At 40.3% G+C, this 13,468-nt stretch overlaps 2 protein-coding genes across 8 annotated transcripts in view; both read left to right on the forward strand.

Moving 5' to 3' along the window:
* srgap2 (SLIT-ROBO Rho GTPase activating protein 2) overlaps positions 1–8,148 on the forward strand; it is a 53,988-nt gene extending 45,840 nt beyond the window's left edge. For 2 of the 5 annotated variants that reach the window (XM_034870108.1, XM_034870105.1), the window contains exons 17-23: positions 1,112–1,336; positions 3,493–3,572; positions 3,935–4,133; positions 4,906–5,043; positions 5,227–5,437; positions 5,517–5,627; positions 6,962–8,148. In XM_034870108.1, coding sequence (XP_034725999.1) covers positions 1,112–1,336; positions 3,493–3,572; positions 3,935–4,133; positions 4,906–5,043; positions 5,227–5,437; positions 5,517–5,627; positions 6,962–7,501 — 1,504 coding nt within the window. In that variant the 3' untranslated portion in view covers positions 7,502–8,148. The other 3 variants (XM_034870109.1, XM_034870107.1, XM_034870110.1) reach the window with 2 other exon arrangements.
* A 3,334-nt stretch (positions 8,149–11,482) lies between these two features.
* Positions 11,483–13,468, forward strand: part of ikbke (inhibitor of nuclear factor kappa B kinase subunit epsilon) — an 11,220-nt gene continuing 9,234 nt past the window's right edge. Inside the window, exons 1-4 of one of the 3 annotated variants that reach the window (XM_034870111.1) lie at positions 11,483–11,685; positions 11,784–11,900; positions 12,743–12,842; positions 13,112–13,249. In XM_034870111.1, coding sequence (XP_034726002.1) covers positions 12,744–12,842; positions 13,112–13,249 — 237 coding nt within the window. In that variant the 5' untranslated portion in view covers positions 11,483–11,685; positions 11,784–11,900; position 12,743. Of the gene's footprint in view, positions 11,901–12,742; positions 12,843–13,111; positions 13,250–13,468 lie in introns of all 3 variants that reach the window. The other 2 variants (XM_034870113.1, XM_034870112.1) reach the window with 2 other exon arrangements.

Here is a 13,468-nt window from a genome sequence, read left to right on the forward strand (position 1 = left end):
TCAGCAGTTATGTCATCAGGCAAAATAAAGAACCACAAACATAGAATATTAGGCAAATGTTTCATTGACTGTCAGTTATAGTTATTCCAAAGGTAGATGTTTGTACTCTGCATGTTTGTAGCGTATTTCAATGTGAAACTGGGATGTTTTTTCTACACAGTCAATGTACTTAGAGTTGTAAAAAGATCTGTTAACATTTTCCAATACACACTCAATAGTTTCATAAACACCACAATGAGGTTAGAAGGCCTCGATTTGGCCTTCAAACACCCAATCTAAACATCCTTTGACCTTTTGTGGGAAGTCAAGTACAGTCCCTGATGAAAGTTCAAAAGGCAAATACTATTTCTGCCTCTTCATCATTTAAGGAACCTCCCATCTTGAGGAATGATTCAATTATCCATTTCAAGTTTATTTGTATATCCCAAGATCACATACAGAATCTCAGTGGCTTGACAACATCCACAAACCCAAGCTCTTTAAAAAGATGAGGACAAACCACCAAAAAGCACTGCATGGTAAAAGAGAATTTGAGGGATCTTTAGTATAGTCCATTATAATAAGGTGAGATTTGTGGTTCAGTATTAGTTGAATATATGCTATTACCCAATACGCATTAGAGTTCAATTTTTGACATGCACGCACGCACAAACACACACACACACACACACACACACACACACACACAGAGACACATTCCCTGATAACCATAAAAGAGGGAGGTAGCGGAAAAGAGTGAAAGACAAAAAGAAAAGGGATGTTGGAGACCGAAGGGGAGCTTCTTCTTTTCCTTAAGTGATTTACGGTCACTCCGAAGCTTTTGCTTCTTCTCACAAACTAAAACACACTCACATCAACAGAGCCTCCATCACCACAGTGTACCAGTGAAGTAATGTTTTAACGCAGGCTTGGGTAGAGTTTACTGTTGGACCTTGTGCATTCCACAATACACAGTCATGCATTCACAGCTTATTCATAAACCGGCGGAGATGTAGGCTGTAAACAATATGTCATGGTTATTTGTGTGCATAGTTAGTTTTGTGCATATTATATGTTTAAGAAGTAAGGATGGGTAATGCCCTCTAATGCCTCTGATTTCCCTTCTGCCCAGCCTGTCCCAGTACAGCGAGGAGAACATGATGGACCCCTACAACCTGGCTATCTGTTTTGGCCCCACCCTGATGTCTGTCCCTGAAGGCAACGACCAGGTCTCCTGCCAGGCCCATGTCAACGAACTCATTAAAACGATCATCATCCACCATAACACTATCTTCCCCGGGCTACAGGATCTACAGGGCCCCATCTACACCATTCCTGGATCTGGAGATGACTGCTGGTGAGGGCCGGGGACCAGAGTGTGTATGTGAGGGGAGTCTGATAAATGAAAGTCTATATCCACAACCTTTCACTTCAGGGATTGCTCTGTTGCCGCCGGATATTTTGCTGTATGTCCTTCTTTTTGTCCGGATGCCCAGTACCCTTCCACTTTCTTTGTGTTGGAATTTTTAAACTCTGGTGGATTTTTGAGGACTATTAACTGCTCCTCAGATCTCTGAAGGGTAGATCCAAACAGCTAGCTTGACTATCCGTTGAATCTAAGTTTTCTGTTGCATGACGAGTGGCACGGGGCTCAGTGGACGATTGTGATTGGTTTTAAAGACGGGCCAATAAACCAGAGCACGTTTGTCTCCCATCCTGGAATGCTGTGTTGACTAGCCAGACCCTCCTTCGCAGCGCTGGGGGAAGGTCTGGCAATGCAAGACTAGATAAGTCATATAGCACAGGAACTTGAATTGCTAAGGGGGGTAGATGGTTGATTTAGGGGCACCGGTGGAATGATGGGGGGCTCAGCTTGTCTGCTCCGCTCAGGGTCTGGGGGCCACGAGGATCAGCTTACCTTCCAGCACCCAGAAGATTAAAGAACCACCTGATCACATCAGCCTGGGAGAGCACAGCATGCACTTACTCACACACACCACAATGCACACAAGGGTCAATTTTACTGTAATAACAAACCTCGACTCCACTTGTTATGATTGCTGCCAGTCAGTACAGTTGTTTGGACTGTAAGTCATGCTGGAGGAGCAGCTCTCAGTCTTAACTGTAGGAAGTGTAGAAAAAAATAAGATCATTCTGGGAATATTACTTACTCCTCTTCATCCCCTATGGGACATAAGGCTTCAATGAGCACTCTTCAATGCATTTGGTTCCTGGCAGCATATTGGGCCTCTCCCAATGACAGGTTAATCTGTTCCAGGCATAAAGTTCTGGCATATAGTGGGTATTTATACCGTTGTTTGGAGACGGAATATGACTACTTTTGAGGCCAACAAGATAAGTTAATAAAGCCGCCAGAATGTTACTATAAATGTACGAAAACCACATTTCATTATGTGTATGGATGAATCTTCATAGCTGGCAGTGTAAAGAATGATTGGAAGTAAAGTTTACAGAAAATATAATTAAACCGTTAGAACCATGATTAGATGATAAACCGTTAGAACCATGATATATATATATATATATATATATATATATATATATATATATATATATATATATCTCAAAAAGAAAATGAACACTGTTTTTGAGAGGATTGCCATATGTACAGTACTCTACATGACCTAGATATATAATAGCCCAGAATGTTGATAATAACCATATGAACATTTCCCCCAAACTGCACAATTTCATGACAAAGCCAAAATACATGGGAATGGTCAATCCATTGACCCAGATCATCGTCTCCAACATTGTTGTGATATAGGTGTCAATTTATAATCTTTGCTGTAATAGTCTAATTACACTGGTCACACCTTGTACACAAGGATGTTGTAGGCTGTTGTTAAAATATGCAACCATTCATCTTCTGAAATTGATCATTTCTTTTTTTATTTTTCAGTTTTACATATAATGTTTTGTTTCCTCTTTTATCCATTATTTGACAATTAATGTAGATAATCTATATTTCTTTGAAATGTAAACTCCAATCATGGTTCTGAATTATTCTATTTTATCTAAATTAAGTCATTACGGCCCCTAAAGTGCAAATATCCTAAGTAGTCCTTGTTAAATTTATAGTTTTCTTTCAGCTCTTGCCAACATTCCCATATTTTATTACTGCGCATAATGCTGGTTTACCAATTGGAATCCATCATTTGAACTTCTGGTCAATAGTGCCCAGGGTAAAATGTCTGTCATAGACTACCCATAGACATAGTCTGAGCTCCTTCTCTTATCTATATTTTCTTACAAGACTAAACTACAATTCTAGTGTAATCAAGTGAAAGTATTAGCCTGTTCATGTAAACCCTTTGCTACATCTCTGTCTCCAATAAGGCTTTTAATTTCCCTTCCTTGTATTTATTGCTCTAGATTTGTTTCCAATTTGCTTCATAGTCCTAAGTACACCAATACATTACTTGTCTTATTTGTGTCAGTCAGACTTTTGTCATGTCATCTAACCTCATCTGCTTTCTGTCTCCTCCTCAGTGACAGTCCACACTGTGAGCCCCCCCTTGTGGAGGAGCCTGCGCCTGACACTGTCTCTGTCAGGCACAACAGCGAAGATGGTGCATAACACACACACACACACAAATACATAGATGCATATACTTTATATACTGTACTTAATGAAGCCACCAGTTTATGAAATCTCATCCTGCTTTTCTCACCAGTTCCTGTGGCTCTAACCGTTTAAACCAGCTTACACCTTCTCCCAGTAACATGTTTATTATGCTGCTTTGTTACTGCTAAGCAGTTTTAACATTTGTGCAGTCACCAAACACAGCAGCACTAACCTGCTATGCACTAATCTGGCTTTACCCTCTCTTCCACCTCTTTCTCTTTCTCTCTCTCTCTCACTCTCTCATTTGTTGCTGCCCCCTGCTTCTCTGTCACATTCCATGTCTGTCCACCTTCCTCTGAATCTCAGGCTCCTTGGCTGTTTCAGAGTCGGAACCTTTCGAAGCCATTGCTCGGTTTGACTACTCCGGTCGGACTTGTCGGGAGCTATCGTTCAAGAAGGGTGCATCTCTGCTTCTGTTCCAGCGAGCCTCTGACGACTGGTGGGAGGGACGACATAACGGAGTGGATGGACTGGTGCCACACCAGTACATTGTGGTCCAAGACACGTAAGATGTGTTCCAGTCGCCAGCCTTCATCAAAATATCTATTTAAGGGACAAAATAACAAATGAATTAAGACTTTACAGTTTTTCTCATATATTTTTTCACTGTTGTGAATATTGATTATAATATTTTACTCATGGCCTCTTTTTAGAGTTTTGGGAAATGCAAACTCTTCATTCGAGCAAACATCAAAGACCCTTCTTCAAAACACAGTCCACTGGAAATCCCCATAGCTAAGGAAGTTGCTCTGCTTTGATGCGTAGCAAACTTCATATCACAGCAGATCAACTTTCTGTGCTGAGTGGTTTGTTGACATACAGTAAGAAGGAGGATTTTTTTTACACTTCCTTGGCTATGGCTAAAGGATTTTACTTGCTGTGACACTGCATGAATGAAGCTGATGCTTATTGTATTCTTGTCAAAAGTCCAGGTTTCCCAAAACTCTGAAATGGTGGGTAAAAAGTTATCTAACTCAGTAGTCATACTAGACAAGAATTTGAGAAGTTCCCTTTAAGTTGCGGCCACTTTTTTGGGAGTAAAAGACTTTGTAGTTTGTGAAAAGTTTAAAAGGATTTATGTTTATTACTCCATTTGTACAACGTTATCATGTTGTCATGTTTATCAGTTAAATATTCATCCCTACTTGTTCTTAATCAGAAGCAAAGTGACACTAAAGCAAGCTTGTGTTTTAGAAGTAATGTATTGGTTCCTCTGCTGGCTTGGTACAAGATGGAGGCGGAGTGATGATTTACAAACTACAGTTTGATTGTTTCAGGTCTGACGGGGACAGGGGAAGTCCAAAACCTGATGTGGACAGCAGGGACCTGCTGGAGGAGAGAGTGTCTACTAGAGTTAACGCTGCCTCTCCTACTGGAGCACACGTGGCTGACATCTACCTGGCCAACCTGAACAAGTGTGTATCAGACTATTTATAGTAAATTGTTGTACGCAACTTTAACTTTTAGTTGAAATGAAATGGATCGTATGAAAAAGAAATTGTTGTTGTTTTCAGGCCTGAGTTAGCTGACCCCTTGAACCCAAACAACCACGCAGCAAAAAAAAAGAAAAATAGGAATGAAATATTTGTCTTATTCAGGCTGAGGAAGCGTCCAGAGTCAGGGAGCATCCGAAGAGCGTTCCGAAGCTCAGAAAGCGACAGTGCAAGTCCAGGAGCCAGTGGAGGAGGGGTGAGAACCGCGTCTCTTCCTGTTGGTGGGGCTCTGGTGAAAGAAACTGGAGACAAACGACCTGTCAGCGCTCACAGCATCCTCAACTCAGTCACCCGCCACTCCTCTCTCAAGACCAAGGTACTGTAACATCTTACCTTTTAACAAATTGATGTTGTAAACGACAAGCATGTAAACAAGGGCATTATGAACATTTTAGGTGGAGAGTCCACAGTTGCGGAAGACAACTACAGCAGGGCGTTCTAAGAGCTTCAGCAACCACAGACCACTTGACCCTGAGGTCATAGCCCAGGTGGAGCACAGCTCACAGGTACAACTTCAGATCACTTGAGCTGTCAGTCTTCCTCTATAATACCATTTGAATTTCATAATTTTTTTTCATACTCAAATAGTAATTGAGTAGTTAATGCTCAAATGCCGCTTGTTATTAATATGTACTACACTTCTCAGGCTATGGTGAAATTGGCAATGCCCCTATGGGCATGTGGTTGTTGTTACACATTCTGCCCACTAGAGGGACTTCAGACATTAGCCTGGCCTTGAAGGGGATCTATGTCATGGCGCATTGTATTTCTTGCACGCCACTCACTGTTGACATTATTTGCCACTGTGCACACAGACACGACAAACACAAATTAACTGTGAACTCTGTAATGAAGCATTATCTAACATGTGTATTAAAGCGGCTCTGTTGTAAAGGCTAGCTAACGTTGCTCGGTTAGCAGACTGACATCAATTTAGAAAGCACAGCCGAAACGATATATCATAAACTAGCTAAAAAACAATAGTGTTAGCCACAATGCTAACAGCATTGATAACTAGGCCAAACGGTGTCCCTACTATTTTAGTGATTCATAAGCAATCTGTTTCTTGCTGATTACTGAGAATACAGCTGTTAGAAAGTAATATGTGAAGTCAGAGCTATAACTGGCAGCTGTAGGGCAGCTAACATTAACTTTAGCTGTCTCCATGAAGCTCCCAGCTAAGCTCCAAAACCCGCGAGCTAACTTTTCATAACATAAGTATTTGACTCGGTGGATGTCGGATTTAAAGTATGTTAAAACCATATCCCATCCTTCTTCCCATTTCCAGCCACATCTTGTCACTCCCCCCTGAGAGCGTGACTATGTTCCCAAAGCCCTGTGTCCCCACATTTCTAAAATTTACAAAAACATTAGGCCCTATGTTCCCACATTTCCTTTTTCATAAATTTGTATCACATTTTAACCCCTTCTTCCAATTTGGGGTTAGCCCTAACCCTAATTTTAAGAAAAATCTTAGAAATGTGGGACCATTGGGCTGTGGAAATTTAGGGCTGACCCCCTCCCCCCTGTACTAACGTTAAGTACGTAACGTTAGTTATCAATGCCTTTTGTTTCTCACTCTTGTGACTTATTGTTCATCAGATGTGATATGAGAAGAGGGAGATTAGCTAACGTTAGCCAACTTATTTATATTTTTAAAAAATCACATTTGAATAGTCATTTCAGAATTCAAATAGTATAGATTTACTATTTGAATTATATTCGACTTTTGGAATTTCTTCCAACAGCCCTACAGATCACTAACATCTCAATCTGCTACTTTTGGGTATTTGGATGCACAAGGTTATATTTACTTTTATGTCTGCCTCTCATGTTGCAGGACATTGAGGATGCGATGAGCTCTGCCCTGAGTGAGCTTAGTAAGTTGGAGAGACAGAGCACCTCGAAACATACACACACACCTGACGTGGTCCTGGACACACTGGAGCAGCTGAAAGGTGTGGGTGGTGGAGGAGGTGGAGCCTCGGAGCCCTCCAGTCCACTCCACTCCCGTCTGTTACGGGACTGTGAGGGGAGCTCCTCACATGCTCACCCACTTCAGCGCAGCGCTTCCTCCGCCAGCGACACACCCTCCTCGTTTCGCCCGGCCAAGAGCCAGCCACGGAGCCCCCTGCCCTCTGCCACATCCCCCTCTCTCTCCTCATCTGTACCTTCCTTTAGAGAGCTGCGCCCACCAGCAACTAGGCCCAAGCCTGTGGTGTTCCCAAAGAGCGGAGGTGGCAGTCCAGCCATGGGTTCCCCGACCTCTACTGTGCCCCCTACGCCTCCTCCTCCACTTACGGGCCACACACACTCTCTCCCTCACACCCCTCCTCCTCCACCTCCACCCCAGTCTAATGACAAATCCTGCCCGGCTTAGGTCTTCTTGGTCCTACCCACGATACTGATTCTTACATACTCTTTGATTCTTACAGCTCTTCTACCAGGTGTTTTACACACGACCTAACTCACCACTTGTGTAGCATTCAGTTCTTGGTGTCCGGGTGAGTTCTTAAGGCATCATGTTCTTTTTAGAGTGTCAAGAGTTTTTTTGCCCCTTTACTGGCAGCAATGCTTACTGCAGGTCAGCTATCAGAGGGTGTAGATTAGTGAATTCACATCAAAGATACTTCTTTTTCTTTTGCTAACAGAGATCCAAAGCATCACTGGATTTTGAAATTCATTTCACAAGGGAACGGGACTCAGGATGGATACTTACAGGCCTACAGCTTACATACACTAGCTTGTGATATTTGGAATTGTGTTTGAGTGGGTGTGCAGGAGTGTTCCTTGCCTTTACACGCAGATCTAAGTGTGGAACAAAAGACACTGTTTGATTTTGTATAGTAGACATGACTGTTTTCCTTTTTGTTTTCAATGACCCATGACTAGCAGACTGGAAGGGAAGGTAGGGAGAATAGACTGTGAAATGCTGAGCTCTCGCTCTGTGTTGAAATGAAACACACTGACTTGCTGCTTCAGAAGTGGAAGACTGTAAGATAAAGGTGGACTTTTGAGATGATGAAAGGAAAGAAAACTGGGCCAAATATTAGTGTCATGTGATGTGATTGAGAGCTTTATTTGCTCTCTTCCTCCAGTGTTTGATTTGTTGGTGATTTTTTTCTTTTAATTTTTATTACTGTTGAGTACTAGGACAACAACAGGAGCATAGCAGGAGCAGTGCTCTCCAAAACCGTACATGGCCAACAGTAGTTCTAAACACACATATAGCAATACAGATCATGAAAGCTGGTAGTTTGAGGCATTATGCTGCTTCTCTCTTGCAGCTCTATTATGTTATGTAGGGGACCACTGAAACCCAGCATTTTACAGGTAATGTTGGACTGTACACATACACACATTCTATCCAAATGCGTGTGTGTGTGTTGGTGTTATGTGGCAGCTAAACGCCTTTCAGGTTTTCCTTGCATGCTGGGGCCATAGACAGCAGCCGTTATGGTGAGCTGGCTGATTGCATCAGTTTATATATCTGCAGTACCAGCCACAGGACAACTTCAAACACAGCTTGCTTCTTTAACTAACAAACTTCAGAATTAACAGTAAAAAGGGTTATATTATTCTAAAGGTGTGTATGTATGTTTAATAATCATGATGATAACTGGAAGCATGGAGCACAACCAACCACCTCATCCAATGCGTTCTAAAGCAAAGTTTGCATTTGTTTTACTTTTTGTTCCCAGTTGTTAATAATGCTCAGAATCTGTAATGGTAATATGTTGAACTATGTAGCTGTCTGGGTGTGTGCGTGTGTGTGCCTGTGTGAACATGCATGTATGTATAGTATGTATGCACCTCACCCCCCACCCCGTGCCCACCCATCATAAAGGGATGCCACCCGACAGCAGCTGTTTAGAGCCAGACCGGAAAACACTTTTCTAAAGATCTGGCGAACCAGCAGCCTTAGTGCTGAATAAATATGCACTGTATACATGTGACCAGCTAAAAATCATGCAGGTATAGATGGACATGATATGTTGTCTCCTCTTCAGTTGCTGCTGTAGCAAAACCAGTAGCAGACCAGCTTTCAAGTAGAAGGAGGACAAGAAAACTAAATACAAGGACTTAATTTTGTATACTTTTTATATAGTTTTTGCTAAAATGTACCTTATGTACCCAAAACTAGATCTGAGGATGAATTAAGGAATATGTGATTATTTTGCACACACTGACTTCAAAAGCGGACAGGATCATTCAGGGTAAACTGAATTCCTTTTTTTGTATTTCACCTTATTGAAACCTTATTGAACTAATTTCACTGAGGCGTCCTCATTTTCCCCTTCTCCTAGAAATACAGCCCATACTGCATTCTCTATATCTCTGTATACTGTCTGTGTATTACCTGGTGTATTTGTGTTGCTCTTACCTCATAATGACAACTGGAGGGACTGTGACTGTATTGTATTATATTGTGTTTGTGGTGAGAAAGGAACTCATCTAATGAACACACACTCTCACTCATACAGACATGCATGTGGTTGGTTGGTGTGTTTTGTCCTGGCTGTGCAGTAAGGGGAGCTGGGACCCTCTTTGATCTCAAATCAATCAGTGGCACTTGAACAAATTGGCTTGCGTGTGGACTAACTGTGTGGGTATGATTTTGTCAGAATTGAATATTGTTAAATAGGCATTTTTGTGTCCATTTGAAAACAGAAGAACTAAAAAAAAAAAGACTGTAATGTCAAATCTATTTATAGTTGTCTCTGTATTACTGGAGAATCCTGTGTTCCGATGTACTTTGTATATACAATGTTGTACATTACAGAGGTACACTCTTTTTTGGTACAATATTGTACAGTAATAGCAATAGTAGTTTAATCAAATAGGCCTTATATAATTCTATGTGTAGTTCTTGTAGTAGATATGTTTTTTTTAATAAACATTGCTTGCTATAAAGAGTCTTGAATTAATTGACGTTTGTAACAATAAGTTTCACATTTTGTCACTACACATTTCATTTCAGAAAATCATCCATAAAAATATTAATAAAGTAGTGATAGAATACATTGAAATGTGTTTTTTTCAAGTACAGTAAATGAAGCATTACGTAAGAGACCAAAAATATACAGCAAGAAGAAACAAGTTAAGCACCAACTGAGGGTTGTTGATAGCCCATTGATAACAAAACGTGCATAAAAGCTACGTAGACAATAAAAGCCTCAAATCCAACCGAGGATAAATGGGTACTCCAGTGGTTTAGTATTACACTTCCATAAAGTTTGGACATTTGCAAGAGCCAGACTTAAAAAAATAAATAAATAAAATGGCCAAAAGTGAAGCAGCAGAGATTAGATTAGATTAGATTCAACTTTATTGTCATTACATAGGTACAGGTACAAGGCAATAAAATGCGGTTTGGGTCTAAACAGAAGTGCAATAGCAGTAAGTGCAGGATATACCATGGTTTCATAAGTCCAGTTCATAAATATATAAGGCCACAATACTCTAATTTTTAGCCCTTAGTTACAGTCAAGCTCCAAAAGCACTTATCTACATTACCTATGATGCAACTCAATAGCATTTTTCAGTAGACCTTCCTTACCCTGTAAATGCTCATTTCTTCCAAACTTGACACTTCCAGTTTGTAATGCAGGCTTTGTGATTAAAAAATGTATTAAAAAAAATCTGAACCCCAAAAACCCTAATTACATCATTGGGTTATTTTTTTCAAACCACATACAGTATGAAGAATAAATAATATGAACTTACACTGTCATTTTCCTCACTGTAATTAAGAAAATAATAAATAGACACATTGAGGTGGGGAATACACTTGAATGATATTAATTATATTCTACAGATTGAGTATGTGAATTTGTCTCTCTCAGGAGAGAAACAGACTGCACTGATCCAGAGACAAATCCTGGAGCCAATAATGGAACAACACTGAGGACAGCACTCCTAGTGACTCTACAGGCCCAATTATTTGCACATTCATAAAGGTGAAAACACATATTGGTTATATATCTGAACTCCAACAAGCCAGTTCAGGGCCAGATGCCTGTAATTGTAGGCCTATGTTAGGAAAACGACTGGTCTTTCACATACAGGGGAATATAGTGCGAACATTCTGCTCTACTGTAGTTTCCATTTAGAATTCTGCCAAACATGCGACCCTGACACTGTATGCTGCTCATAGTTCCCCTGTCTCTTCTTTTCAAGGTAAAACTTATCTAAAGGGAATACTAGGAACAAAAATGATTCTAGCTGATTTATCTAGAAGCCTCAGTATAATGTGACTTAGGCCTACGTGGAATGACTGCATCTCGGTTAGTGCAACACAGACGGAAGTTTAGACAGACAATTAAACTGTCAAGTTTGCACTTATTTCCGCCTTCATTTACGACTAGAGTCTTGAGAGACCATCCCATCGTAAATCAGTCACCGTATTGCAGTGATGCAAGCTGCATGTCTTCGATGAAAAACTCTATGAAACTCGTTAACTCTAGCATACGGTCATCAGCAGCAGGTTCTCCCGAACCGAAACGTTAACGTTACCTGATCAGAAAGCAGCATTTGTTTCTCACTTCAGAAAAAGTTTCACACGTAAGCATATTTTGTTTTCAAGGAAGTTCGATTTACCGTAAGCTACCGGCCAATTTGAGCTGTAGCTGACAAGAGTGACGTTTATTTTGCCGTCATAGTTCACAGGAAACAAAAACCAGTTGTGCTGTGAGAGACAGCCCGCAGTTCAGGTAGAGGCTATCTGGGACAGCTGTCGAGAAGTTTATTTACCACGGCTAACTGCATCAGCAGTCCAGGTAAGCGAACATCACAGTTAACATTTAATCGTATAAGATAAATGTTGTCTAATTAAAGTGCACACTCAACAAACTTCTGGTTGTCAGGTAAATCAGTAACCATCTAGGTTAACGCTAAATAAATGTTACCAAAGTATCTGTAAAGTTAACGTTGAGATAGCTAGCCAGCTAACTATGTAGGTTAACTAGCTAGCTAACTGTTAACATAAAGTTTGTGGAATATAGCGTAGGTTAGCTAACATAGCTACATATGTAACGACGTTGTTATTGCTAGCTACGTACACGCGGCTACGTTTACTTTATTCAGTAATTAATTTGTAATGTTTGAATCTCACTATGAGCACAAAGACAAATATGGCTTCTAACGCTATAGTTTATGTTAATATTTTTAAAATTCTATCTTGTTATTCTTTATTTTTTTTTACACTATAACGCTAGCTATTTAAAGAAAACAAGTAACGTTACACAATCTATTTTCCCCAGTATTGCAAGAATTTAAAATGTCCATACCAGAGATAGCTAGCTACATATACAAAGAAACGTGATACATAATGAGTCTGAATTGCTTTCTCATTTATAAGGTATCTTTTAGTGTTGCCATATTGATGCAGTTCTTGATAAAAAATGTCCTGTACAAAAAATTAACATCTTTTTCCATCTCATTACCGTCAAAAAACATGAGAATGCCTTTTTTCCTAAAGTTGAAATTTTGGCTTAGTTTTCCTTCTTATAAAATATTAAACATCAACCCAAAATATTTTGGCATACATACAGTGATAAAAGAAATGACAGACAGTTTCTTCTCTGTCTAATTATTCTCTCTGTCTGTCTCTTCCCTCCAGCATGTCAGGGATGACTGCCAGTACAACAAACTACCTGTGGTCTGTACAAGATGTCCTCGGGCAAGGCGCTACTGCCAGTGTCTTCAAGGCACGCAACAAGGTAGCCACACTGTGGACGATTGTTTTAATCATAACACATTGTCAAGTGGTTTTTCCACAAAGCATCATTTACATAACTGCTGCCATTATCTCAGATCTTAAAGCCCCACGTCTCTCAAAAGCAACAGGATATGTGATAAAAAAAGGTTGCGTTTGCAGTGCTAATTTAGCCTGGTTTTGATGTTCTTAGAGGGCATAGTTTAATGTTATGCTTATGTAAACATGTCAGTGTGTGTGTGTGTGCATGTGCATTTGTGTGTGTCTTTGCAGAGGTTGGGTGAGCTGGTAGCTGTCAAGGTGTTTAACATGTTGAGCTACAACCGCCCACATGAGGTCCAGATGAGAGAGTTTGAGATGCTAAGGAAGCTCAACCATAACAATATTGTCAGGCTGTACGCTGTGGAAGAGGTAAGACTACCATGAGAAACGATGAACAAGGACATGGGAAATCACAGCCATGTGTTGTGATGAAATAATTATTATTGTATAATACAGGGCTGTAACATGGAATAGGAGAACATTTGTACACCTGGTAACTTTGCGCTTATAGTTATATTAGCAGTTTTCTAGTATCTATCATGGAATTCTCGACAGTAATTTTTCCCTAATATATTTCCATAATGTTTA

Source organism: Etheostoma cragini, chromosome 4 (assembly GCF_013103735.1).
Source record: "Etheostoma cragini isolate CJK2018 chromosome 4, CSU_Ecrag_1.0, whole genome shotgun sequence".
Classification (NCBI taxonomy): Eukaryota; Metazoa; Chordata; class Actinopteri; order Perciformes; family Percidae; genus Etheostoma; species Etheostoma cragini.